Here is a 27,855-nt window from a genome sequence, read left to right as displayed (position 1 = left end):
ATTAGGGAGAAATCTGCTATTAATTTTGTTTTCTCTGTGCCTGGCTTCATAAAGTGCACGCTGGCTTTTAAATAGTTTTCATTACCATGGGGAGTGCTGTCCCTAGGACCCTTCCATCCTTGTAAGATGGCTGTGGATCAGAGCTCTCAAACTTGCATGCCCACAGGGGCCAAGTGGCCAGGTGATGTAAAGTGAAAAAAAAGCCTAGTAGATACTTCGGGGAACTGGAAATGGATGTCAAGGCAGTTGAATGTCAGGATATACGAATGCAAGCCACACATTGCCAGGGCGTGGAAATTCTTAAAGTAGCTGAAAATCTGGGGTGGGGGTGGGGGGGAGATCGACTGGTTTTAAACACTAGCTCTTGTTTAAAAAAAAAAAAAAAAAAAAGTTTTGTAAGCACAGAGTGACTCAATACGCTATGTCTCCAGGCAGCTTGCAATCTCTCCCCTAACTGAACTTGCCAACATAGAATTTGTCAGCCTATTTCCTTTGTCTCTCTAGAGCAACAGTTGTCCAATAGAAGTTTCTGTGATGATAGAAATACGTGCACCATCCAAACAGTAGCCACCGGCTGTGTGTAGCTATTGAGCGCTTCAGATCGAACTAAGGAGCTGAATGTTTCATTGTATTTAATTGTAATGAATTTAAGTGTAAGCGTAGTTAACCGCATGTGGCTAATGGCTACGATGTTAGTGTGACTATAGATTTTTCCAGTTGGGGCACACCACCCAGCTCAGCTACTTTAGGAAAGGACATTCCCTCTTGGGGAGCGGCAGATAAGTTACACCTGAGACTGCCAAGCGTCGTGTAGAATCCCAGGTACGTGGAAAGAAAGGAAATGTGGAACAAGAAGCAGACAAGACGTAGGTGTAACTAAGCAAGGTATCTGCTGGCGCAAGAGTGGTCCCCCCGTCCCCCCCCCAGTTGTCCCCAGCACTCTCCAGAATTTATCACCTGGAGCCACCATGTCACGCCTGCCATGTGCTTTGCCATCTGCACCAACTCCCACCTACCTGTGGTTGACACCCGGGAAGCCACTCGATGGGACTTCCCTGCTGCTTTTGCTGTCAGGCCAATCAGGTCACACGACTGCCCATTGCCAGGTATCGTCCTAGACCCACAGATGTGCCAGGCCCTGTGCAGAGGGACAACAGCAGCTCCTGGACTCAGCCAGACTTTGTCACTGTCATGGAGCTGTGGGACAGAGGGTGCCAAGGACCCTAGAAACAAACCTCACCTTCCAGCAAACCCCTTTCCAATCCAAAGCCCATTCAGGAGCCGGAGAGAGACCATTGGCCACCCACCCCAGCTGCTGTTCCAACCTCACTCCCCACAAAGCCACCCGGAATGCCCCCAATGCCACTGTCCCCCCACACACCCTACCCCCGCATCTCTATAACAACAACCTTACCTCTAGATATCACTCTAGATATCACTGCCCCTAGCAAAGCCCCTGTTCTCAAAGATGAAATCCAGCCTGTTGTATAAAAAGAGATCTGCTTAAAATCTTGAAAACATCTTTTCTTTCCCCAGTTTCTTTCCTCTCATCAAGGGTCCAGGGATGTCCCAACCAATTTTTTTTTCTCAGCTGGCAAGCTCAGAGTTCCATGTTCTTCCCCTCCCCCTAGCAGTCTTTGCAAGAGATATCTGCCTCCTGAAATTACCTTGCAATCAAAATATGAGAACGTCTAAATGTTAACACAGTAATAAAAACTAGTATTTATGTAGCACCTGCTGTGTACCAGGCACTATACGAAATGCTCTAGATGTACCATCTCACCTTTCCTCATGCCAACCCCGTGAGGCAGGTTTCATCCTTATCTCCATTTACCAGTGTGACCTCTGAGGCTCAGAGTGGTTATGCCGCTTGCTCAAGGTCACACAGCTGGGAAGCGGTTGGATCCAGGATCCAAGCCCCTGCGGTCAGATGCCGAAGCCGGAGCTCTAACCAGCACGGTCAGAGCTTTTGCCATATCGACGTGTAGCATCCGAGCAGCTTCTGGCGGAGGGCGTGGGACCTGACAGGATTGCCGTGCATCGTGCGCAGCTTCCGTGCGGAGCGCTGCACCACCCTTAACTCTTCCTTCCAAAGGGACCGAAATCCAGCTCCACTAGGCTCAGACCAGAAAGTCCGGGTGTCAGTTTCCTGTGGCTGCTGTAACAAATTATCGCACACTCGGCAGCTTAAAACAACACAAACGTCTTCTCTTACAGTCCTGCAGGCCAGAAGTCCAGACTCGGTTTCCCTGGGCCGCAGGTGTCGGCGAGGCCGGCTTCTGCTGGAGGGTCTGAGGGGAAATGCGCTCTCTGCCTTTTTGGCTTCCGCCTGTATTTCTTGGCTTGCGGTTTCTTCCTCCATCTTCAAAGCACGTGGCTCCAATCCCCTTCTCCTCTCTGTCATCAAATACCCCTCTTACTTAGAGGCCCCTCGTGACTATGTTTAGGGCCCACCTGGAGAATCTAGGAATAATTTCCCCCACCTCAAGATCTTTAACTTATTCCATCTGCGAAGTCCCTTTTGCCCTATAAAGTTCCAGAAATTAGGGTATAGATATCACTGGAAGGCCATTAGTTAGCCAGCCACAGCCAAGGTGGCCTAGTTTCAGTTGTGGCTAGATCCAGAGAATCAAACAGTGTGACCAGGGCCTCAGCCCTCTCTCCGGCTCCCAGACCACCCTTCCTCCAGCAGTTCCAGGCCTGATCCCACCCCTCAGCAGCCCCTGTGAAAGGATAATGCCTCTTTCCCAAAAGCCCCAGCCAGAGTCTCGGGACTAGTTCCCATTGGTCCGGCTTAGACCACATGCTCATCGCTGAAGCAGTCACTTTAACCAGAGGGAGGCTGGGTCTCTGATTGGTTGAGCCTGGGTCGTGTGCCCACCTTCCATCATCCCCCTCCCTCCCTGTGGTCTTAACCCACATTCGAGAAGGTGTTTCACCAAAGGGAACCGAGGGACTTATGGGCAGTGGGAAGCAGCATATCATGGGAGTCCATTAAATGGCCAGCCCTGGGGGTGGTGCCTGGCACATAGGAAGTGCTCAATAAATGATAATTCCAGACACAGAGGGGAACTTGGGAAGAGGGTAGGTCCGGAAGCTAATGCTCGAAGAATACAAGGTTCACGAAGCAGGTGAAGGTAGAAGAGCCTTCCAGGCAGAGGAAAAACCTGGAACAAGGCAAAGGCTTATTCACAGTGCGTCCCTGTCCTTCCTGGGGGTGGAGGGGGAGGGTCTCATGCTGGGCCTCTCCTCCCAATGCGACATTAACAGCAGCCCCTTTCACTTGCAAAACTGTCTCTATTTGCATGATAAATTACGTGGTCACTGCCCCCTCCTTCTAGCCAACCAGCTCATTAAAGGAACCGAAGGTGAAAGAGGGAGGACACTGCGCCCAAGGTCACCTGGCCGCTAAGGGCAAAGCTCGGGCTGGAATGCAGGTGTCGGCCTCCCAGTCTAGGGCTCATTCCGCCCCTCGGTTCAGGACGCCGGCTCTTAAAGGCGGCATCAGCCTAGCCAGTCACATTGCTCCCTGTCTCTCTCTTCTTGCCACATGCTCCATAGGACTGCGACCAGATCCACGTCGACGACGTCTCTTCCGATGACAATGGCCAAGATTTAAGGTAGGAAGGGGTGGTGGGGCGGGGTCAAACATGCCCCTTTGGAGGGGTCACCAAGCTCTCCTTTCACTAGGAAGTGGAGACGAGGTGCCGGCGGGTTGGCACCTCAGGGCCGGCCCCTCCAGCCAGAACCGGGGCTTGTGCTTCTCTGAGCTCGGGGACCACAACCCGCCCCCCACCCCGCAGCCCCTTCCGCATCCCCTCCAACCACTGAGGCCGAGATTGCCACAGATTCCCTGTGACTCTGCTTGTTTTTATCTCTCTGTGTGGTTTTTTTCCTGCTTATTAAAGTAAGTACATGCATATTACAAAAAATCTAACTACTCTGGACTTCACCTCCCAGAATCACTACCGTTAAGAGTTAATGTTCAGTCTTCAAAAGTTCGATTGCATTCATTAGCATATATATTATTTAATATAAAAGTTAATAAGTCGATACTCAGAAAAATCCACTTCTCAAATGAGTAAGTGGTATGTCTGGTTTCTAGGGAACACAGATTCCAGAAATCAGGTACCCAGCTACACAAAATGAGACCACTTTCAGAGGAATGTAGCTGGAATGTTCCAGACCTGCCCCTAGGGACACTTGATAAAAGCGGAACCAAAGTTAATCCGCCCTCATCCAAAATTACCACAATTCAACACCTCTAGGCTCATCAAAAATATTATTAGACCAAATAACATATTACTTATGGGGCCAGTCATTGTAACTTTGTTTCACTTAGTGTGTGCTTCCTAGCTGTGTCTTCTTACCTACCCCTAAAAAAGAAATCTAAGTTTTTGCGAGTGAGCCCTGCAAGTCTTTGCAAAGCCCAGAGCAATTAGAAGTGCTGGGGGGTAGGCGCCTGCTTCATTTTAATTAGCCACTCAGAAAATCCCTCTGCAGTCAGGACTGGCAAGAAGCAAGGCTCCAGTGCCAGCCGGGACTTCTCAGTTTATGGAGTAAATAAACCCCAGATCAAGGTTAACTGTGTCCTTCCTATGAAGTCATCACTGGGAACCAGTCTCCCTTTCAAGGCGAGAGCAACCAGGCCTCCGTTTTTATGACATCCCCCAGCCGGAGCCGGCCGGAGCGGACTCAGAGCAGAGTCCCCCTGAACCCTATCTCCCGCCAAGCCGTTTGCCTCCTCATGTCTAGAATCCTCAATCCAAGGGTGTTTCCCCACCCCCTCCCCCACCCCCGGAAACCAAATTCCCCATGTCTTCATTCAGAAAGTACTGAGCACCTACTATGTGCCCGGCACCAAGCCGCAAAAGCCCCTTGGTGGTTCTTTTTTTTTTTTCCTTCTTTTTCCAGTTAACAGCACAAACCCGTTTTGGTAACGCCCTTGTTTTGCGCCATGCCCCGTTCCAGATGCTTCGCATGGATTAACTCTGCACCTTCACAGTGACCCTGAGAGAGATGCTGGGTCATCATCTCCGTTTTACGGCTGGGGAGTGGGAGGAGGTATAGGAGGCGCGGTAACCCACCCAGCCTCACGGCTGCTACGGAGGGGAGGGAGGCTCACGGACCAACATCCAGGCGCCTCCCCAGGGCGTCCTCTGGGTTTCGTCCCTGTTCTTTTTCAAGAGTCGATTATCTCGCCTTTCCGCACTGCCCCGAGAGAGGTCCGCACAGCCTTGTTCTGTCTCCATCGGAATGTGAAGGGAGACTGGCCCGGTGCCGGCCCCTGATGAAGCTGGAGGCTGTCCTCAGATTCCTTGCAGCAAGAACCCAGCTCGGTGGCACCCACCCTGACTTCCAGGCGGAACAGTCATCTGCAAGAGGAGGAGCGACAGCGTTGCACCCTGCGTCTAAGAGAACTGAGAAGAGCCTCTGCGGGCAGCTCGAGCCGCAGTTGCCGCTGAGAGCCCGCGTCAGCGTCGTGGCCTCCAGGAGTCCCGGCTGGCCAGCCGTGCTGAGGTTCGCCGCTGCCACCAGAGCCGCTTCCGTTGCTGGCCGCTCCACTCCCGGGACGTTCACTCGCCAGATCCAGGCGGCCTTCCGGGAGCCGAGACTTCGGTGGTCACTGGCCCCAGAGCCGACACCAGCCCCTCGCGGAGGCATCTTGTGTTAACCCACTTACCATCGCGTCACGTGCCCTCCTCCGGGCTAGGGGGACGTCGCCGTCCACGCAGTGACAAGGGGGCTTGTTCGGCGGGTCTGGTGTGGGTGCTGGCCCAGGAAGTCCCACATGCGCGTGGCACAGTCCCCCGTGAACCCCCGCGGGAGTTCACTGCTGCCTGATCGCTACTTCTGCTGAGATCCTGGGGTGACCGAAAAGGGGGAGCAGGCCGCTGCTCCAAAGGCTACGACCAAGGGGCATTCTGGGGGAAGTGGGCTGCTCCGGCTCCCGAATTCACTGCTACCCAAGCCGAGGGCGCCTGTCGGGCAGTTCCCACCCTCCCGCCGCTGCGGACTGGCCTGCAGCCCCCACTGCTCAGGCCACTGAATGGGCAGGAGCAGCCACCGGGTGGGCTTAAGCGGTTCATCCACAGACACTTCAACAGAAAATGGAAACGGTTGACAGAAAATTAACAATTTCTTTAAAAATAATAATGAATTACCAGCAAGATAGGAACCTTTACAGCAGAGAGGAAGGACCACGTGGTGATTAAAAAAGTAGGTTCTCGAACCAAAAGTTGTGCTGGGTTGAAGTCATATAGCAACTTCCTCCTCGGGTGAAGAATGTGCTGGAAAAGTACCCAGCACAGAGTGAGTCCTCGATAAATGGCTTCTGCCTCTGTGATTAGACACGATCTGCTCCCTTCTACTAGTTGGGTGTATTTCATTTGTCTTCAGCCCCTGGTCACCGTACCCAACGGGGAAGCTGAGAAGGAAGAAGCAAAAGCGTGTGTGGGTGATAAACCTAGCGACATATTTCAGGGGAAAGAGGAAGTTTTGTGCAGACAGGTTATGAGAAGTTACGTCTTATTCCCCATGGGTCTTGTTAATTTTGAGTAATTCAGCAGAAAGCAGAGAAGAAACCACAATCGCCCATATCTTCCCCATGTCAAGACTGACCCCCTCTGACATGAGGACTTCCTTGCTTCCGATTTAATACACACCCACGAATGTCTGTGTAAAATGGCACAGGCGAACGTGTGTGTGTGTGTCGGGGACTGTGTGTATACGTTTATATGGACATAGGTGTGTACATGAGTATTCTTTTCTGGTAATGGGCAAGAATTTAAAGACGTCTGAAGAAAAACTTCTGTTGGTGCCTCACTGTGGCTGTCCACACAGCCCGCTCTGGAGGAACACCAGCGTCTACACTGCAGGCCTTTGAGACTAAGCTGCCCGGGCCCGTGTCCTCCCGGCCGGCCCGCCCCAGAGGAATTTGCTGTGGAGTTTGAACGTGGCCCCGGCGTTTCTGCGGCCCCTGCAGAGTTTCCCTTGTCACCACTACAGCCTCCTCCCTGAGAAGTGCTCTTCTCTCTAGGCCCAGAGGCCCGACCCCTGCTCAGAGCAGGCCGAGCCCCCGGCTTGGAGTGTGACGGCCGCCTGTCGCATCGCGCGTCACGCTGTGTTCTGGCGCTCGCTTCACATTCCTTTTTATCTCCGCCATCGTGGGGGTGTTGAACCAGAGGTGCTTAAGATACGATTTCCAAATGCGGTTTCATTCCTTTCCCATTGCATCTCTTTAAAAAATAAAGCCGCCTTTCTTTTTCCACTCGTCAGCTCATCGTGGAAAACCCAGGAACGGCAAAATAACACAAGGAGAAAAAATGTCAGCCAAACCCACACCCTGAGACAGCAGGGTACCACGCGGACGTGGTTCCTTTCAGCCTTTCCTTCTCCGAAGACACTTTCGTTTCTGTCTTAGAAGCTTCTGGCTGTGCCGCATACACACCCCTCCTCACACTCCGCTTTCTCCTTGTGATGTTCTAGCATAAGCCTCACTCCTGTGATTTTGCAGACCTGTAGAATCGTAGAGGGAAACAAAGCGGTGTTCTCTGGAGGGCTGGGGGCTCCGTCCTTACGCTCCAGTTGCTGTAGGTGGCGAATCGCCCACCCTTTCCACTTCCGGTTCCCAGCTGTCACTTTTGTCATTAACTTTGTACGCTATTCCGACTTGTCCCCAGTCCCGCACGTGGACCTTGTTAGCCCAGCATGCCTCACCCAAGGTGGAGGGCTATATCTGCAAAGCACCAGTGATCAACTCGAATTTAACAAAAAAGGAAAAATTAAAATAGGGAATGTGTGTGGAAAGATACGAAGTTGCTCACAGAATGGGAAGGAAGGGTCGGCAGCCAGGCCTCCGAAGGGGCGTGACGCAGGGCGGCCTTGGGTCAAAGCGGCGGGAACGAACCGAGGTTTCTTTCTGGACTCCTCGGTCGGGATGAATCACATCCAACCGTTTTTTGGAATTCTCTTCCAGCCTCAAATTCTAAAGGGAGAGGGAGAGAGGCTTTCCTTAGGTCGGCCACAGCACGTAGGGATCACGGATAGTTCTCCATTAAAGAAAATAGACATGCTCTCTATACCGAAAGAAAGGAGAGTGGATGCTGATTAGTCAGGAGCAAAAGATGCCACCGTTCTTGGGGAAGCCAGTAAAAGCCACGGTCCCGCTGCCCCCTGGACTCACAGGCACACGTCGCCCTTGCACGGTCGGTGGCTTCGTGACGCCCTGCGCCCCACCCATGGGGCCCGCGGTCTCCTGGTGAAGATCCCCATGTTAACACTCTCCTCCCTCCCGTCCCCTCCCCCATCCCCAGCACGTACAACTTCTCCGCTGACGGCTTCCACAGCTCGGCCCCGGGAGCCAACCTGTGCCTGGGCTCTGGGGTCCATGGCGGCGTGGACTGGATGAGGAAACTGGCCTTCCGCTACCGGCGGGTCAAGGAGATGTACAACACCTATAAGAACAACGTCGGCGGTGAGTGGGCCGGGGTGGGGGGGCCGGCCGCGGTGGCCGCGGGGCTGCCGAGCTCAGGCCGCTGCCTGGACCAAGGGCGATTCCTCAGAGATGGGCACTGGCGCTTAAGTCGCACCTGCTCCGTGCCGGGCACTGTTCTGAGAGGGTCGGTGATACCAGCTCACGCAGTGACGTCCTCGCGACGTGCTCTGGGAAGAGGACACTAGCGTTCCATCGGTCTCGCTTCGCAGGGAGGAAGCTGAGGAATTGACAAGGCACCTGACGAGATGCCACACGACCCACCGGTGGGGGGGGGGCGGTGCACTGGGTCCTCCCATATCAAATCACACCCAGGGGTTCCCCAGGTGTGGTCCTCAGACCAGCAGCATCAGCATCACCGGGAGACCTGTTAGAAATGGAGGTTCTCTGGCTCCACCTCAGACCTGTCGAGTCCGAAGTGCTGGGGTGGCCCGGCCGTCTGTGTGCGAGCACCCGTCCGGGCAATTCTGCTGCTTGCTTGAGTCTGGGGGCCAGCCGCTTCGGCCCTCGCTGCTCGGACTGTGGTCCGCGGACCAGCTGCCTGAGCATCACCTCAGGGCCTGTTAGATGCCAAGACCCCCAGGGATCCTGGGGAAACAGCGACCTTAAAGAAGCACTAAAAGCCACTGGTTCTCAAACTTGCCTCACATTGGTGGCGGCTCAGGAATCTCTGATCCGATTTTCTTGGTCTGTCTGTGGCCTGGGTGCCAGAGCGCACGGAGCTCCCTGGGTGATTCTAATACGCAGCCAAGGTGACGGCCACCAGTGTCGGCAGCAGGAGGGCGTTGGTTTATGGCACTGAACCGGAAGTCTGGAAGGGACTGGAGACAGGGTTGGCTCGGCAGCGGCCAGGCCCTAGGTCGCTGTTTCTCCAGGCCCTTAGTTCTTCATGGGAGGCCTTTGGGGGTGTTTCAATCGTCCCAGTATCCGAAACCAGCTACCGGCCCGTAAAGGGAAAAGGTTTGAGTAAGCAGCTAATAGTATCTGCTATATATACCTTGGCCCCAAAAGCTTCGAGGGCTCCCTCCCCTGACCCCCAGAAAGAGTAGAATTTAGGGTCTCAGACTGGAGGGAATCCACTTCCAGTCCCAGGACTGCCACTTTCTAGCTATGTGACCTTTGGCAAGATACTTAGCCCCTCTGAGCCACAGTTTCTAAGTCTGCGAGATGAGGCTCAGAATAATTCTGCTCGCCTGGGTCACGGTGAGGTTCGTCGTTAACGCATGCACAAGGCCTGTCTCCACGCCGCGTATGCAGCAGGCGCTCAGTGAGGCGCAGTCTGTATCGCCAGCTCCTTTCGGTCCCCCGGGAAGTCTCGCAGGCTCTGCCGTGCCTCCCGCCCTCCCTGACGGCCCGTCGGGACAGGCTTTCGGTCGTGCGTGTGGCTGCGGTCCTAATGCGGCCCTGGCAATAGCTGATGTTTACTGAGTGCTCACTCTACGCCAGATTCTGTTTTAAGGGCTTTTCATCTAGTAGCTTGTTTGCTCTTTAAAACATGCCTATACGGTAAGTGCTTTTATGGTCCATGCTGTATGAAGGTGGAAACTGAGGTCGGAGAGGCTAAGTTACCTGCCCAGCATCACTCAGCCCGGCATGGTGGAGTCCCAGACTGGCCGCCCCGCCACCCCCATGGCCTCTCACACCCCACTCTGTTGACTGCAGGAGTGGAGCAGAGAGCTTCGGGGTCAGCCCTGCTTGCTCACCCACCCTTCCGTGGAGAAAGGTGGGGAGCAGGTGTGCTTGGGGTAGGGGAATCAGGAATAGAGTCAGCCAATGGCTGTCATCTGCTCCTCACCCAGGTTAAGCCCCAGGAAATGCCCAGGGCTTCTGTAAGGCTGTTTCCTTCCCATAAGCTGAGGGGAAATTACCCGATGTGTCAACAGGCAGGGAGCTCACAGCTGGCAGGACGCCAGTGGCAGCCAGACTCCTCCCCCTCCCCCTCCCCCTCCCCCTCCCCCTCGCAGTCTCCGCTCCCTCCTCCCCCCCTCCTCCCCCTGCCTCCCCCAGCTGTTTCTACATCACAGCACCAGGCCGGGCCGGCCAAGATGGAGCCTGAGGAACGTAGCCTTCCAGCCCAGCAGCCTTGTACTCAGCTGACACTCAGGGGCCTTATTACTGAGAAGGTGTATTTTATACTTTTCTTTTTATTAACTACTAAAAAGAAAAATGGATAGTGGAAGGCACCTAGCAGTGTCTGCCACAAATAGGAAATGCAGAGCCCCAAGAACAAAGGAGTTCGATGCCAGCGTGGCCAGAGCGAGGGGCACGAAGTAGGGGCTGAGACGAGAGCTGGGGGAGCCCGGACAGTGCGGGGCCTGGTGGGCCTCGGGCAGGAGCTGGGGCCGCTGGGGTCGTCTTCGTGGGAGGGATCACGTCTAGGTGCGCGGCCTTGCGGGCCTCGGGCAGGAGCTGGGGCCGCTGGGGTCGCCTTTGTGGGAGGGATCACGTCTAGGTGCGCGGCCTGGCGGGCCTCGGGCAGGAGCTGGGGCCGCTGGGGTCGCCTTTGTGGGAGGGATCACGTCTAGGTGCGCGGCCTGGCGGGCCTCGGGCAGGAGCTGGGGCCGCTGGGGTCGCCTTCGTGGGAGGGATCACGTCTAGGTGCGCGGCCTTGCGGGCCTCGGGCAGGAGCTGGGGCCGCTGGGGTCGCCTTTGTGGGAGGGATCACGTCTAGGTGCGCGGCCTGGCGGGCCTCGGGCAGGAGCTGGGGCCGCTGGGGTCGCCTTCGTGGGAGGGATCACGTCTAAAGAGCACCGGCACGACATAGCGCTTTGTGCCGTTCCTCCTTCCACAAACACCGATCCGGCACCCGCCGTACGCCAGCCCCTGCCACAGGGGCCGAGGCTTTGGTGGTGAACAAGACCAACGTGGCCCCTGCCGCCAAAGAGCAAACGGTCTCGTGACCAAGGCAGACATCAAACACAGATAATGGCACTGATGCGTTTTAAATTATAGTTGTGAGAAGTTCTATGAAGAAGTGGTATCATATACTGAGAGAGTATAACGTAGAAGGAACTGACCAGGATAGACCTTCAGAATAAATGACATTTATGAGTGTGAAGAATGTAGCCAGGCACAAAGGGGACAAGGAACAAAGAGGAGGCCACTGGGGCTGGAATGGAAGGACATCAGGGCCACGTCAAGAGATGATACTGGCAACTAAGTAGGGGCAGCGTCATGGGTATCGGGTCCAAGCCTTATCTTAAGGGCCCTGACGGCCGAGAGAATGATGGTCAGGTTTAGAAATACCGTAGCGTGGGCTCTGGAGTTTAGCTGCTTCAGCCCCAAACCTGCCTCCATTCTTTCCTCTCCACCGTGAGCGAGTCACGAAGCCTCACAAAGCCTCAGTTCCTTTACCTGACTAACCTAATATCACATTTCAATTTTATCTCAATGTTAAAAAAAGAGTGTCCACCTCTTGTGAGAAATTAAATAAGTCATGTTAAAAGCACAGGGCCCTGCATACAGTAAGCACTCAATAAATGTTTCTCTTTATTAATTTTTATCTCCATTGTAACAGTGTAAGTGCTATAATCGGCATGTTTTGTTTATCTCTGTCTGTTCAGTGCCTGTTATAATATTGACCATGCATGCAGAAGATACTTCTGAATTTTTTTTTGGATGGATGATGAATGGGTGGATGAATGATGGGTGGATAGAGGGTTGGATGGGTGGATGGGTGGATGGATGAACGAATCAGTCAATAGATGTATTGATCAATCAATCGGTCCCAAAGTAAGATTAAGATCACTGGATTGAAGTCGACCTTGGGTTTCATCTGATTTGAAACCTCAAGGTACGGGAGCGGGACTCTCTTTCCCTGACCCCACCCCCTCTCAACCCTTTCTGAAACGGGGGCTTCCCCACCTTTGTTTTCTTTGTCTGCAGGCTTGATAGGCGCGCCCAAAAGGGAGACCTGGCTACAGCTCAGAGCCGAGCTGGAAGCTCTGACCGACCTCTGGCTGACCCACTCCCTGAAGGCACTAAACCTCATCAATTCCCGGTACGTGGGCACCCTCTATTTCCCTCATGCCACTGAGCTCTCTCCCATTCAAGGGTGGCAGCTCCTCCATTTCCACACTCAGGGGATGGGACTCTCGAAATCCTCACTTGCACACTTTCCAGACATTTGGTAAAGCTGAGGTATGCACGGCACCATGGCCACCTTGTGCCACAGCAGAGAGCTGCAGTGAGATATCGGGGCCCAGCAGAGCCAGAGACCTTCGTGCACGGGTCCGTCTTGTCCTGTCCACCTGCCAATCACAGCATAGCCTCTGAAAACCTCTTTACGGGACTGTAGGCATTCGGTGGGAATCCAGTGAGTTAAGAAGGATCCAGTTTCATTCAAGGCCTTCCGAATAAATTGCCTCTTGCTCTTAAATAAGATACCTGGGCCAGAAAACAAATTACTCCCCTGCACTAGCATCAGAAAAATCTGGCGACCCTACATACGAATGGTTAAAATATGGCAGCTCCCGAGCTGCATCCGTGCTACCAGTGTGTCTTGTCAGATGGATACACACTTTGTCCCAAAGACTGGGAAAGTTCATCCTTAGCTCCAGGTCTCTGGGTTCTCTCAAACTGTCAGAACTGGCACGGGCCCGCTCCTTTACCCCGGGCCCCCCTCTCCCTATTGCCCTTCACTCGTTTCATAGCACTCATCTACATTGTGGATAGGCCCCTGCCACTGCCTAAGGGTGTAGCCCCTGCAACAAACATTTGCTTCTTAAATAAGTATTACATTCATATGACATTTCAACATGTCGGGCAGCTTCAGGCTTAAAAGAGAAAAACAGCTGAAGAGTCCTTGGGCCCTGCCCTCACCTGAAGATGACTTAGCCAAGGCCTCCAAACCCCATCAGAATTCTCACAGGCTCCAGGCGCATGCTGCAGGGTGAGGAGGCCTGGCCTGGTGGTCCCTACGAGTTCTAATCCACGATCTCCTTTGTCCTCAGGCCCAACTGTGTCAATGTGCTGGTCACCACCACTCAACTAATTCCTGCCCTGGCCAAAGTCCTGCTGTATGGGCTGGGCTCCGTGTTTCCTATTGAGAACATCTACAGTGCAACCAAGACAGGTAGGGGGAACCCCGACCTCGGCGATGCGGGGCGGGAGGGTGAGGTTAGCGGTCCATCCGGGGAATGGAAAGTTTAAGGAAAACGGCACTAGGGAAGTTCAAGAACTTGTCCACGGTCATGACTCGCATCTCCAAAGCAACCCTCACAACCCACGTGCTTGAACCTCTGCTTCTGGAGAAATGGGTCAGGACCTCACCTTTCCAAAGTGTGTGGATACCTGCAGAGCCGCTCTACCAGACACACCCCAAATCTCACATCAGAGTCAAAGCTTATTTCTCTCTGGCATGTCAGCAGACCAGAGGTGAGTGGTCCAGGCCGGTGGGGCGACCCTGTCCTCACACTCGCCCGGGAGCCCAGGTCCTGCCCGTCATTATTCCACCGTCCCCTACAGTTTTGTTCTCACGGAAGCAGTCAAGTCGGGGTCCCGCAACATCGGCGTCCAGCTCGTGGGAAGGAGGGAAGGAGGAGGCCGTAATGCACATCCAGGATGTAAAAGCCGAGGCTCAGAAGGGACGCACAGTACATGTGCTCACCTCCCTTTGGCCCATCTTAATCTGTGGCCACGACCAGTTGCAAGGGAAGCTGGGAAATGTAGTTCACACACAGCTGAGTGACCGTGAGCTCAGAAACCTCAGTTTCTTTACCTCTTAAATAGGGATTATGCTGATTCCAGTTTCATAAAGATTGCTGTGTTAGTTAAATGAAAAATGTGAGTCGGTGGTTCCCAACATGTGGGGGTGGTACAGTTTGTCATCCTAGGGGACACTTGGGAACATCTGGAGAGGTTTTTCATTGTCGCGACTAGAAGAGGTGTTGCTGGCATCTAGTGGGTGGAGACCAAGGATGCTGCTAACCGTCCTGCAGGCTCAGAGCAGCGCCCACAGCAGAGAATTATCCGGCCCAACGTGGCAGTAACACCCAGGCTGGGAAATCTCGATGGAGGGGAAGCGCTTAGCACGGAGCCCATCAGAGTGACAGCGATGATTATCGTTATCGCTCTTTCCCTTGTTGTTATGGTTACTGAACTTGCTGACATGATCGGGATGAACTGAGATCTGGACCCAGCGAGTCTGGATTTATGCTGCTGCTCACACACTGGGAGAACACGGAGAGGCGGTTGTCGAGGGGGGGACCCGTGAGCACCGCCGGCTCCTCTGCTTCCTAACTCGGGGATCCTGGGCAAATCGCTTCACCACTCACAGCCCCACCTGTAAAGTGGGTCCGTCGCTCCTGCCCCCGACAGCTGCAGAGACTGCAGAGCCCGCTTCCAACCCCCGCGCTGCGGCCTCTTCTGCTGCGTCACCCTGGACAGGCCCCTGAACCTCTCCGCGCCTCTGTGTCGTCACCTGTCACGCGGGGGTGATCACAGTGCGCACGCGTCTCAAAAACTTGCTGGAGGGTGAAATGATTACTACCCGGCCCCGAGGAGGGCCGCACACGGCAAACGCTCGGCCAGCGGTCGCCCTGCGCCGAGCCCCGGTCCTCACCGAGCCGCTCTCCTTTCCCTCCTCCCGTGTGCGCAGGGAAGGAGAGCTGCTTCGAGCGGATAATGCAGCGGTTCGGCAGGAAAGCCGTCTACATCGTCATCGGCGACGGGGTGGAAGAGGAGCAGGGAGCGAAAAAGGTGCGTCTCCCGTCTCTCGGGCTGCTTCTCCTCCCCTCCTGGGCCACGTCGCGGTTTTCAAGGGCTCTGTGCACAGACGCCCCCACCTCCCGTTGCTGTCCGGGTCGCCCCTCCCCAGGCCCTTTGCGCGTGGGTCCATTCCCATTCGCACATCGCAGAAGCATCCTGAGCAATTTCCTTCTGCAAATCCCCGTCCCTGTGCTTGGCTGCCACCCCTGGCCGCCCTGGATTGTTTCTGGGACACCCGCTCGGGAGCCCAGAGACGCCGTGTCGGGGCGGGCCAGGGGCAGGGCTAGGGCACGTGTGTGCGTTTTATTCAGTGCTCCCCGATCAGATGTCCCAGGAACCCTCCCCAGTTCATAAAGACGGCATTAAGCTGATGAAAAAGAAGGCCTGCGCTTGCAGGCTCAGGCCCACGAGGAGAGGGTCGGGGGTTCTGGGGGCCGCAGCTCTGTTCCTGGAAAAGAAACAGCTGCCAGAGTCGCGGGTCTGGACCTGTCAGCAGCAGCCCAGAGAGCCCGCCACCCCCCCGCCCAGAGGCCTGGGGAGTGCATCGTTAATGTCACAGAGCTTAATTGGGCGGACCTGGTTTCCCCCTTCCAGCAGCAAATTCCAAGGAAATGCAGAAACGTCAAGGGTCTCAGCAGATGAAACCGCAAGAGGGACGGGCTCGAGGCTCCTGAGCGCGGGGCTCAGGAGTGGGGGAGGGCGCTCAGAGGGCTTTGCATATACCGTTCCATCCACCTGGAAGGCCCCCCCCCCACCCCCTGCTCATCCTTCAGGCCGTGGCTTCAGCGGCTTCAGCAACACCTGCTGGGCCGTTTCCTGACCGGCCCCCCCGCTGACCTTCCCGCTGGCTCAGGCCCGCCTGTGACTCCCTCCCCCGGCTGTCCTTAGTCTTTCTTCAGGATGTCCCCTCGTCATGACCGCTTTACCGATGTGATCAGTGGCTTCATCACAGATCCTCCAGCTAGTGTGTAAGCTCCGTTAGCTGGGTACCTACTGTGTGCCTGCCGCTGTCGCAGGCACTGGGGGATCCCACAGTGAGCAGGAGAGAGAGAGCTCTCGCCCTTTACTCAGCTCCCAGCCTGGGGACAGGCAGTAAACACCCAAGTGTAACGTGCATGTCAGGTGGCGAGCAGAGCTTCGGGGGGAAATAAGCAGAGATGGGAACAGAGGGAACTCGGGTGGGTGGCGAGTGTGGGTAGTAGTCACACATGCCTCCCTGAGAGGTGACATCTGAGCAAAGACGGGGAGGAGGGAGAGAGGGCCCAGCTGATATCAGAAGGAGGGCAGTTGGAGAAAGAAACCAAGAAGGTCAAGGTCTGAAGGCTGGAGCGTCCCGCAGGGAGCCAGTGTGGCCCCAGCACTGGCGGGGAGAGGCCAGAGCTCCAGCCTTCAGCCCTTTGGGAGGCGAGGCCAAGGAGGTAGCCGAGGCCCTCGGGCGGACTTCAGCTTTACTCTGAGTACTTCTTCTTAAAGCATATTTTTTTTAACTTTAAAAATAAGTTAATTTAGAGTAAAAAAATATTAAGTAAGCGATAGTAACAGAGGCGATACGCAGGGATGTGGCCAAAACGGCAGCATGAATCACATGGATCGTCACGTGACGCACCATGCCAGGGCAAGAGCTCGGTCTGTTTCCCGTGACTGGCTGAAGCCCCTGCTGGGCCCAGGGGCGTCGGGAGCCTTCTTCCCCCTTCAAGTTCAGATACAGCCAAAACTGTGCCCTGAGCACATGGCAGCGCTCAAACCAAGCTTTGCTTCCATCGGAGGTGGATTGGAGAACAGCTTAGGCCCGGGGCCCCGGGCACCCCATACCTGCCCTTTTCTCACCTGGAGAATGGCAGGGGTGTCCATGAGCGGTTGCTGCCGTATGTCCGTCCTCTCCCCAGCTGGAGAAGGAGCAGATGTTTTAAAATGGGCCCTTTACTGTCCTGGAATGAAACACTGTTGTTTCATTCGGACTACTTACAACCACGTCATCCGAAAGATCGGCATCCATGGTGCCATCAGAGAGTCATTTACACGCAGAAGAACGTGGGCTCCGATATGTTAACGTTTGGCGCGGAATTCCAACACCTGCGCCTGAACTGCTGTGGCTGTGGTTGTGACCCAGCGAACTCAGCAGACGGACTCAGGTGAGCAGCCTCGACCGTTCGTGAACCAGGTGAAGTGCTGCGGCCGTAACCCAGTTTCTCCAAACTGCTAAGCAGCTCAGGGAATTCTGATGAAACACGGGTGTCCCTTGGTTTACCCGGTAAAGCGCGCACGGGATGGTCCGTCCGTGACATGGGAAGTGGCATTTAGAGTCCAGGTTCAGGGTGTTCTGATCGGGGTTTGTACTTACTTGAATATCTGACAGCACATTCGAAAATTGTGCAGGTCTAAGGTGTGTGGGATGAGGCAGGGCACCTGCCCACACCTGCAGTGCCCTCAAACCATCGTGACAGTCAAAAACCACGCATCGAGACGTTACCACAGCGGCCTCCAGGGGGCAGACTTCTCCTTTCAGAACTGCTGCTCTGGGGCCAGGAGGAGGGGGAGCGCGGGGAGCTGCGTCCTCAAACTGTGTCCTGGGCACCTCCCTCGCCCCACCCTGCTGCCAGCCCCGCTCCCACAGAAACGTGCGACCAGGGGAACACATTTGGCCCTAAATCCCCGCCCCGCCACGTTCCGCTGTGGCGGTCAGCAGGCGACGCCCCCTCTCCGGGCTGCCCTTCCTGACCCGTCACTGGCTGCTGAGAACGTGCGCGTGGAACGCAGCACGTCGGGGGCGGGGCAGAGCCCAAAGCCCCGTTTTGCTCTTTCTCCCCCGGGCTGGGGGCTGGGCGAAGACGCAGAGGGGCTTCTCCCTCCTGCGGGGCCAGCACGGAAAGAAAGCGTGGATGCTAATTCACACGGAACAGGACAGCCACCCAAATCTCTTGTTTGCTCAAAGCCCCTGGGAGGAGCTGTTGCTGAGGGCGCAAATGCGTGGTCTCGGGTGAGGGCCGGGTCAGCGGGTCACAGCAGGGCCAGTGCTGCCCAGGTTCTGTGGGCTGGGGTTGGGGTCGCCAGGGAAAGCAGACAGCGGCTTCAGCAAGAGCGGTTTCATCTCTCGTGTAAAAGACCCGCAAGCTGCCAAGACAGCGCCAGGGACCCAGGCTGTTTCCATCCCGTTGCTCTGCCGGGCCCAGTCCTGCTCTTTCCACTGCTGCTACATGCAAACTGATAACGTATTTTGCCCCAAACGCCTGGCAGGAAGAGGGTGGACTTAGGAGTTTAAAACACAGTCAGTCCACACCCCTGAGTAGGTCAGATGAGAGTGGAGTCCACCAAAGAAGACTCAGGCAGCCCCCCATACACCGAGCTCCCCTAAAAACTTCCGCCGGCGTCTGAAGCGGCAGCCCAGCCCCTTAGCGAGAAACGCCGTGCGCCAGCAGCCAGCCCGGCCTGACGGACGGGCGTCATTAGCCCAGGCCGCCGGGCACCTGAGCGGCGTGAAATACGGCGACAGGAGAAGGGGCTTTGCCTGTTCCGGCTGACAGTGTTGCTGATATCTCCATCCAAGTGGGCCGTTCATCTCCGCCTCTCCGCACGTGGTAAACCCACCTGCGCGCCGTAGCCATCAGGCCTGGGATTCTCTTCCACCTTGGCTCATTTCCTCCCAGAAAAGCGAATTGCACTTTTTAAAGGGGGACAGGATTGGCCGGGCAGCGACCAGAATCCATCTTCGCAGAGAAGGAAAAGCGTGGCCGGGTGAGAGGAGGGTAGGGGGAGCCGGGCCAACTGGAAGGCATTAGCGAGGTGGCATCTGTGGCCCGTGATGGACAGGATTCTGCTTTCCTTGCGCACAAGGGAACATTCTAAATGTCAAAGGCTGGTTCTAGCAGTCCACAGGCTGTAAAAATAGAGAGAGGAAAAAAGATGTTTGTTGAGGACTTGGCTTGAGAAACTCGCCTTCCCTCATCCTCCATTCCTCTTTTCGTTCCTTCCACAAATATTTCCTGCACACCTACTGTGTGCCAGGAGCCATGCGATGCAGCAGCAAACATGACATTTCAAGTTCAAACCCTCCTCTTGGTCTTTGCAGTCTGCCTCGACCACCTACCCCCATGTTTGCATGGCTCTTCCTCCTGTGAGACCCACTAAAATGTCACACACACCTCCACCCAGAGCCTGGGCTAGTGACCCACCCAGCTAGCAAAAGTAGACGCCCTCCCTCCGGCTGCCTTCTACCTCCTCCCCGCCATCCTCTTTCCTTCATAGCGCTTACCATGAGATGAAATCATCTTGTTGATTTCTCGTCTGTGGATTTATTATCTTTGACTCCAGTGAGAGCCCCAGGAGTGTGTGCAGAAGGCCCTGTTCGGGACACCGCAAGAGACAGACAAAGTCCTTGCCCTCTAGATAATCTCCCCCACCTCAAGATCCAACTTTTAATAATATCTGCAAAGCCTCTTTCCCCATGTAAGGTCATTTACTCAGGTCTTAGAGATGAGGATGTGGATGTCTTTGGGGGACTGTTACGCTGCCCACCGTAAGTGAAGGTGAAGGTGAACAATGCCAGAAAGAGTTGGTAGGGTAATAAGTGCAGAGCCGCCAGAGGCAGGAAAGGGTTCGCCGTACTCCAGGAAACAAAGGGACTCCTTCATACTTCCTGCCCTGTGGGCATAGAACCTCACAGGCGGCAGAATTACCACAGGAACTCTGGGGAGCCATGTGATCCTCGAGCACCATCTCTCCACTCAGTGACTGAAGGCCCGTGCCTGTCTTGAGGAGGCTCGGTACCTTTTAGCGGCAGGTAGCAGAAAACGTACATAACGGTGACTTACCACCTGCTCGTCCAATAGTAGAAGTAGGTGTGCCTAAGATGTTTCAGTGGGTCAGAAATTCACGAGGCCTCCCTTTCCATCGTTTTGCTTAACCTGTCCAACCACCTTTGGCTCTTTATTTTCTGGTTTGATCTCAAAACGGCTGCCACAGCTCCAGGTATCACATTCCGACACGACAGCATCCGAATAGGAAGGGAAACGAAGGAGGACGTTCTCCGCAGGGTGCTTCTCCCTAATCATGAGGGGACACCTTTTCCAGAAGCCCGTAGCCAACTTCCTCACTGGCTTCAGCAGGTCACAAGTTAGGAAGGGCACAGGACAAATCTGCGGCAAACGGGGCTGGGGTCGTCGCAGCTCACTTAGACGGTCACGGCTCATCTCCTACGTCTAGGCACACACGGCATCGCCAAATTCAAGTTCTGGAAGCAAGGAGAGGGGGGGATGGCCGTTGGGCAAGCAGCAGCTGTAGCCAGCGGTTGAATTTTCCACTGATAAAAGTGCAGTCCGTGTTCTTCTCCGGAGCCAGACACGCCCTCTCTGTGACTCAGTCTCCTCACCTGTAAAAAATAAACAGCGCTTCCCGCAGAGGGTCGCTGCTCAGGGTACAGGGGTAGCGCATGCGAAGTGCTCAGCGCCGCGCGGCCCGTCGGGGGCCCTCGACGGCAACGACTGTGTCCCGGCCGGTCCCCGCCTGCCGCCCGTCCAGCTTTGGCGAGGTCGCCTCTCTGTTCTCCCTCTCATCTCTCACGTGAAAAAAATGTTTGTTTTGGTCTTTCGTTTTTTTTTGATTCTGGGGTTTTTGTTTGTTTCGGTTGCTCAGTGAGGCAATAAACAGCCCCTCGCGTGGTGTCCGACGCAGTGACGGTTGCTGTAAAAGGTCGCCATGGAAAACGCCGTGTACGTTTACACGGGCTTACACAGTGGCATCCACACTGCATCGCGGCACCCCCGGAACTTTGCTCGGCCAGCCTTTCGCCACCCCTGCCCCGCACGCAAACGCGCGCGCACACGCACACGGGCCACTTCACGTGGCTGTGTCCTCGTCGCTGTAGGTAGCTCTGAGTCCTCGCATGTCCCTGGCCCACCCAGGGACGCCCTGCCCAGGGTGGTTCCCTTCTACCACCCGCCAGCCATGAAACCCTCGTTCATCCTGCACGACTCAGCTCCCAGGCGCCTGCCCTAGCCGCACCCCATTCTCTGCCACCCAAAAGGGAGGCTGCTCCCTCTTGTCGGCTCCCGTGACATTGTATTTACGCCAACCTGAATGACTTTTTGTCTTCGCGACGTAGTCTTATTTATTTCTAAACTACTAAAGCCCTGCAAATACGCCCCCCTCATGCGTGGTGGCCCTGCATCCCTCATGACTCTGTCTTACATTGACACGTGTATGTCCTTGTGCACGTAGACAATGGTACAGCAGCTAATACCTATCGGGCACTTGGTGCACAGGCTGCCAGGCACCGCGAGGGGCCGCGACAATCCCACGCAGCAGATCTGGTCTGCATTTTACCGGCAAGCAGCAGAGCAGATGGCCTGAGGTCACCAGCTAAGAGCAGTAGAGCGGAGCTTGGGGCGGGGCGCTCTGCTGCTCGCCATCTTGCTGCAGATGTCGTCCCCCGACTTCTCTCTGCACACAGGTGGTTTCTCGCCGGGATCGACACACCACTTCATACGCAAGTCGCGGCTGTTGTCGCACCTGCGTGCGGCCTCCCCTGTTATCTCCGTACTGTGTTCCTTCCAGGCAGCTCGCGTCTATTTAGAGCCCATAACTGGATCTCATGACTAACACAGAGCGTCACCTGCCGCAAAGGAAAGGAAAAGACAAAAACAGAAAGAAAACAAACCGTCATTCTAGACGTTCAGCATGGCTGCCCAGCCATCTCTGGGGTCAGCCCTATCTGTTCGAATAGAGATTAACAAACGCTGGTTAAAGACACACCAGCACCAAGCTGAGACTCGCTTCTTAAAGGAGCAGGATTGAGAACAGATGTTTGAAAGGGCATAGCTTTCTCACTGCGTGGTTTAATTCCACACTGGTCCCAGGCAGGGGAGAGGGCCAGGCAGTGGACAGACCGAGCGGCCCGAGACGAGCCAATCGGAGCAGGCAGAGGGGATGGGAACTGGTGGGTACTGGCCGCGGGGGGGGGGGGGGGGGGGGGGGGGGGGGGAGCGGTTGCTTAAGACATCACGTGCCTCCCGGTTTGGAACATGCCCCCAGGCTCTGCTGACTCGAGCTGACGCCCCCTGAGGCTCTGATATGGGTGCGGCATGCGGGGGGCTGCGGGGGGCGCAGGGCGGGCCGTGACCGTGTGGGCGGTGTTCTGTGTTCCAGCACAACATGCCTTTCTGGCGGATATCCTGCCACGCCGACCTGGAGGCGCTGAGGCACGCCCTGGAGCTGGAGTATCTATAGCAGAACCCGCGCCTCGCCACCTGCCCTGCCGGGCAACCCCACGCGCCCAGGCCCCTCGCCCTCCCGCCGGACGCCGGGCAGGGTCCCTGCCGCCAAGAGGACATGTCCGGCGACCATCTCAGGAGCCGTCCTTTCAGCCCGAACGCGGGTCCTGAGAAGCAGAGTACCCAGCTGTGGCTCTGGAGCATTTAACTTTGGGGGAAAGGGCTGGCTCGGAGTCCGGACTTGCCCACAGGACTCGTAGAACAAAAGCAAGGCATTGCTGGTTGGGGGGAGGGCCGGGTGTGAGGAGGGGGCGGGCTTGTCTTCTTTTTTGTTAATTTATGGACTCATCTCATTACTCCGGCGTCTGCTCTGCACCTGTGTCGTTGCTTTTCTCAGTCGTCGGTTTGGTTTGGTTTCTTAAGCGGGCGTGCGGGGCGGGGCGCAGTTCTACCTTAAGCGTCCTGCTCCACGTCGCGCTTCGGGGGGACAGTCGTCTCCGAGCGGCCGGTGGGGGAGGCGAGTCGGGGCCGTCGGGGAGAGCGTCGCTCGTTCCTGCTGTCGAGGACCGAAGCGGACAAGTCGTGGACAGTGCCCGTGCCTTAGGCTGCCGTCCGGTTTTCTGGGGAGAGGGGCCCTGGGGAGGAGGCGGTGCTTTGTGACAGAAAAAAGGCATTAAATAAAACCGCGTTTACATTTTGAAGCGGGTAGGGCGTCACTACTTTATTGCTGCCCTCGAGGCTTCTGAATGTGTTGGTCTTTCCAAAAACTGCTCAGTTGCAAAGTAATAAAATCTAAATCGAACGGGCTTAAGCCAAAATAAATAAATAAATAAAGCCTTCGTTCTGTCGGCGCCAGCTGCGTCCGGAAGGAGGCACTGGGGTGAGGCGGGGCAGGGCAACTGGAACAGCTTAGGGGCACTGTGGACAGGCTGGTCCCCTCTGAGGAGGTGACACCGGCGCTCAGACCAGGATGACGAGAAGAGCTGGGTCACGCATTCCAGGGAGAGGCACAGGAAGCCCAGTGTCCAGGTAAGCAAGAGGGGGCTTTCCAGATGCAGGGAAAGAAGGGAGGCCGGAGCGGCCCGAGGCCGGGTCAAAGGCCAAGGGTCAGAGGTCAAGGTCAGATCTGGTCGGACCCTTTTGGTCATGGATTTGGGATTTTATTAGAGTTCGGATTTTATTCTAAATCCAATTAGAAAACACTAGAGCGTTTTAAGCGGGAGAGTGGCATGATCGATTTACGTTTTTAAAATTCGCTCTGGCTGCTGTGGGGGAACGGTTTGGAGGAGGAGGGGTGGAGGCAGGGTGTCCAGTCAAAACCAGCTGGTCATGGGATTCCTCATAAACTTAAAGGGGATTTTCTAATTTTATTTTATAATCTACACACACTTTACTGCCCAAAACACAAGTACGCATCTTGATGTGTTTTTCCCTATGATTACATTTGGGTGACCACCACCCAGATCAAGATGGACGACGTTTACAAGCCCCCCGAAAAAGCCCCCTCGTGGCCCTTCCCAGCCTCTGCCCACATGCCACCAGCGCCCGGTGTCTGCCGCCTGGTTTGGGCTGATCCGGTTCACAGAAGCAGGTGCATTCAGGACGCTCCCTCTGCGCCTGGCTTCGTTCACGCCTGGTGTTTCTGAGATGCCTCCGGTTGCTGCACGGATCTGCAGTTCATTCTGGGTGAAGGAGACTTCGAGCTGAGAACGCTGTGGAACCGTCTGTCCTCCCACGCACAGGGCGGGGCTTTCAGCTCCTGGGCTACCAGCTCGGCACAGGCTCGGCTATACTCTCTGGTGGCCACCAGAGGGCAGTGCCACCCCGCAGCCTGCCCCAGGCTGCCCACAGGTGCCACCCGAAGACCAGCCTGGAAATGACGCAGGCTGCCCTTGAAAAGATCCAACACGCATCTCCCTCAGACGGGGCCCAGGCGTCAGTGAGACGCAGACCTGCCCCATCCACAGTGGGGATCCCACCAGCGAGCAGGGTCTATGCCGGGAGGCAAATGGACGCTGTAGTGGCCCCAGGAGCGACCCAGCACTCCAGGGCCAGGAGGTGGGGTTCCCGTGCTCCGCCCAATTTTAAAAGTTGCCTTCTCTAATTTTTAATAACGTAATTATAATAAATAAGTTAAAATTGTAATTATAATAAATAATAGTTAAAATTATTTTAAATTTGGGGAGATTTGTTTTTATATCCACCCCAGCATCTTTGACCCCTAAACTAACGCCCTTCAGCACAGGGTCGCACACTGGTAGCTCCCAGGCCCCGATCTGGCCCGCAAATCAGTTCTATTAATGTGCATTTCACATTATGTTTTCAAAGTTGGACCTATTGGAAACGAGAGCTTTAACTCAAAATCTAAATTTTCAGCTTCTCTTTTTTTTTTAAAGAAGCGGACTCCCTGATGACGCTTGACCTCCATTTGCGCAGCCCCACTGAGCTGCTGCAGGGGCTCTCCAGGTGTGCCTGTGTGCCACAGTCCCCACCACACCCTGTTGTCCCCCCGACACGCCGAAGTCAAGCACCAGGTGCCATTTAGCATCACGCGGGCCAGCCGAGTGTTTCATAGTAATGTTTTTCCTGTCAAAAGTGGAAAAACAGTAACTAAACCAAGGGGACCTGCATCTTTCAAGGTGAAAATCGATGCGCAAATCTATTCTAACAAGTTTAATTTACAAAGAAAACGTATTTGTGTCAACTTTACCTCCCAACCTGTTCTGCTGGTGTCTGTCCCTTGCCTGGTCCCAGGAACAGAGTTTGAAATCCCCAACTTAACCACTACCCTAATATCTACCTCTGTCTGTTGGTCCACCGCTGGGTCCCTAGCACCTGAAATTGCTCAGCTAAGAATGGGTGCCTAATTAAGAACGAACGAATGAATGAGTGGCTTTTATACAAAAGCATCTCCAGTAATGACAAAGATACAGTAATGGTTAGGAGCAGGCATCATCATGTGTCATCAAACTGGGTTCAGGTCCAGCTTTTGCCACTCACAAGCTGTGTGACCTCAGGCAGCTTTCTTGGTCTCTCTGGGCCTGATGTCCTCAGCTGTCCAAAATGCAGGTTGTTAGGATGCAATGTATGTAAATTGCCTGGAATGAATCAGAGCCACTCGGGGAAGCAAATCTGGCCCAGGAGTTTGGGGTAAGTAATTTGTGATGGAAATTAGACCTTACGCAGCGGTGCTGAGGTAGCGAAGGTCTGAAAAGGGGCCTGTGGAGCCACCGACCGGGCAATCTGAGAAGCCGTGAGGCAGGCCAGCCGCCCAGGGGAGTCTGCGGAGGGGCGCGGGCAGAGAACTCAGTGGAAACCCACTGCCTCTGCAGCCACGCATCCAGGGGCGGCCCAGGTGCTGATGCCCAAGAGTCAGGAAGGAGACCTGGATGCAGTGCAGAGGACGGCAGGGACCAACCAGACCCCGGGGGCACATCTGCAGCTGTCTGCCACCTCCGCTAGCCACAACGGCCTTGCAGGAGAAGACTCTGTGGCTGCCTTTCCACCCTCAAAAATCTCACGCAAGTTGCTCTTTGGGTCAGTTCCAACTTGGAACCAGTAAAGGAAAGGGATTCTGGGAAATGTTTCCAGCTGACCAAACTGACAGTACACATTGGGCTTGCTAAACCTTTCTGCTCTAACTGGGTGAATTCTGCTCCCTACCACTGACCTGACTGACAGAAACTTTGGGTAGTTCTGCAGTGGACGCTGTCACCATTTTTAAGCCCTTCCGTTTGGACAATTTCCCATCTTAGGAGTCTGCTCCAGCAGCATCGGAATCTCATCTTTCCAGCGGAGCTTGCGCTTAGAATGTAAGCATGTGACCTGGGCTCAACCAATCGGATGCACCCAGATGGGACCCAGGCTCAGTCAGTTAAATATATCAGATCCTACTTAGACTCAGTCAACCAGATACTCCCGCTAGGCTTAGCCAATCCAGATACACCTGTCTCACCTCCCACCTGGACCCAGACCGCTTTCCCCCTCTAATCTCATGGGCCCCACCCCCACCCCCACCCCCACCCCAAAGCCCTCCACTCTGGCCCCACTGACCTGCCTTCTCTTCCTGGAAGACACCAGGTCCCTGCCTCGGGGCTTTTACAATTGTTCTTCCTTCTTCTTGGGGTGTTCTCCCGACAAGGCTAATGGCTCTCAGCTCTGGCTGCCCATTAGGGTCACCTGTGGAGCTTTAACAAGATGCCCAAGCCTCACCTCAGAGAGACCGATGTCATTATTCAGGGAAGGGTGTGGCATCTGGGCACTGCTGGTGTGTTTTACATCTCCCCAGGTGCTGCTGCTTAACGTTCAGCTGGAGCTTAGAATCGCTGCCCTAGACACCATGGCCGGGTCCCCACCCTCTTCAGGTTTCTGCCCAAAGGGCAGCTCCTCAGAGCGGCCAGCCCATAATCACACGGTCCGCCTCCCCTCCTTACCCTGTGTATTTACCTTCAGCGTGTCTATACCACCTGGATTGCACCATATGCATATCTGACTGCTTCCCACTGAGAATGTCAGAGGCTGCACCTGCTTTGTTCGGTGCTGTGTCCCCAGGGCTTGGCTCATACAGAGAGCTCAGGAAGTTGCCCAAGTGAATGACTTTGGTTCCCTTTTTCCCTCTTATTGGTCCAGGTGCTCTGGAACTGCAGTTCCGCGTACAGGCCACCAGATGGCGAGAGTGCCTGACTGCATTTAAGGTCATCCCCAGACCGCCAGGCCTGGTCCCGCCCCCTGCCTAGCCATGGCTAAGAAAGGAGCAAGGACCATGGCAAACCCCGTGGTGCCGTCTCTCTTCTCCTCATTCATAGATTCACAGACACTGGGCATCGGAAAACACTCGACCCAGACTCAAGTCAGAGGAGGAGCGCCCCACACTTCCCTCCCCTCTTGCCTGGCCACTCATTGACCCTCTAAAGGTGCAGCCACTTGAGACAGTTGCATGGGCCCCCTCACACAGCTCATGACCTTGGCCCTGCCCGTGTTCAGAGGCAATCTGCACACCCACCAGCTGAGGGCTGTGACAGGAACTGTCTCCTCTCCCACGTTCCAGGCTCACCCACCGCAGGGGCACGGGGCAGCGCTGGACCCGTACCAACACGGAACACCCCAGGCTTCAGGTTAAGGAAGAAAGGACAGAAGTGTGTGTACCAAATGCCGCCATTTCTGTGTAAAAGGAGCAGAGGAACCGTCCTCTGCATTGGTTTGTAAATGCAAACTGAGGGTTGCACGGGAACTGGGGGGCTGGGGAGGGACCAAACACAGGGGGCCCACCCGATCTTTTCACATTTGAGACGTGTGACTGTATACAGTAAAAGTTAAAATTCAACAGCTTTATTAAAGCGACCATTTCTCTACCACCACGTAAGCTGCTTCTTCCTGGGCTGTCCTTTTTTTCTACGGGAAGTGGCACCTGGGAAGGGAAGGGCGGGCGTTGGGGGAAGGGAGGGTCCC

The 27,855-nt window shown here is 55.2% G+C and overlaps 1 protein-coding gene across 6 annotated transcripts in view; it reads left to right on the top strand.

Annotated features, from left to right (window-relative positions):
* Positions 1-24,494, top strand: part of EYA2 (EYA transcriptional coactivator and phosphatase 2) — a 207,942-nt gene extending 183,448 nt beyond the window's left edge. For 5 of the 6 annotated variants that reach the window (XM_016121228.2, XM_016121227.2, XM_016121229.2 and 2 more), the window contains 5 exons: positions 3,562-3,620; positions 8,316-8,476; positions 12,380-12,494; positions 13,447-13,568; positions 15,093-20,639. In XM_016121228.2, the coding sequence (XP_015976714.2) occupies positions 3,562-3,620; positions 8,316-8,476; positions 12,380-12,494; positions 13,447-13,568; positions 15,093-15,556 (921 nt within the window). In that variant the 3' untranslated portion in view covers positions 15,557-20,639. Of the gene's footprint in view, positions 1-3,561; positions 3,621-8,315; positions 8,477-12,379; positions 12,495-13,446; positions 13,569-15,092; positions 20,640-22,342 lie in introns of those variants that run through there. The other variant, XM_016121230.2, reaches the window with a different exon arrangement.
* The last annotated feature ends 3,361 nt before the right edge of the window (positions 24,495-27,855 follow it).

This window comes from Rousettus aegyptiacus, unplaced genomic scaffold (genome assembly GCF_014176215.1).
Source record: "Rousettus aegyptiacus isolate mRouAeg1 unplaced genomic scaffold, mRouAeg1.p scaffold_m13_p_12, whole genome shotgun sequence".
Lineage (NCBI taxonomy): Eukaryota > Metazoa > Chordata > Mammalia > Chiroptera > Pteropodidae > Rousettus > Rousettus aegyptiacus.
This window is presented reverse-complemented; position numbering and strand designations above follow the sequence as displayed.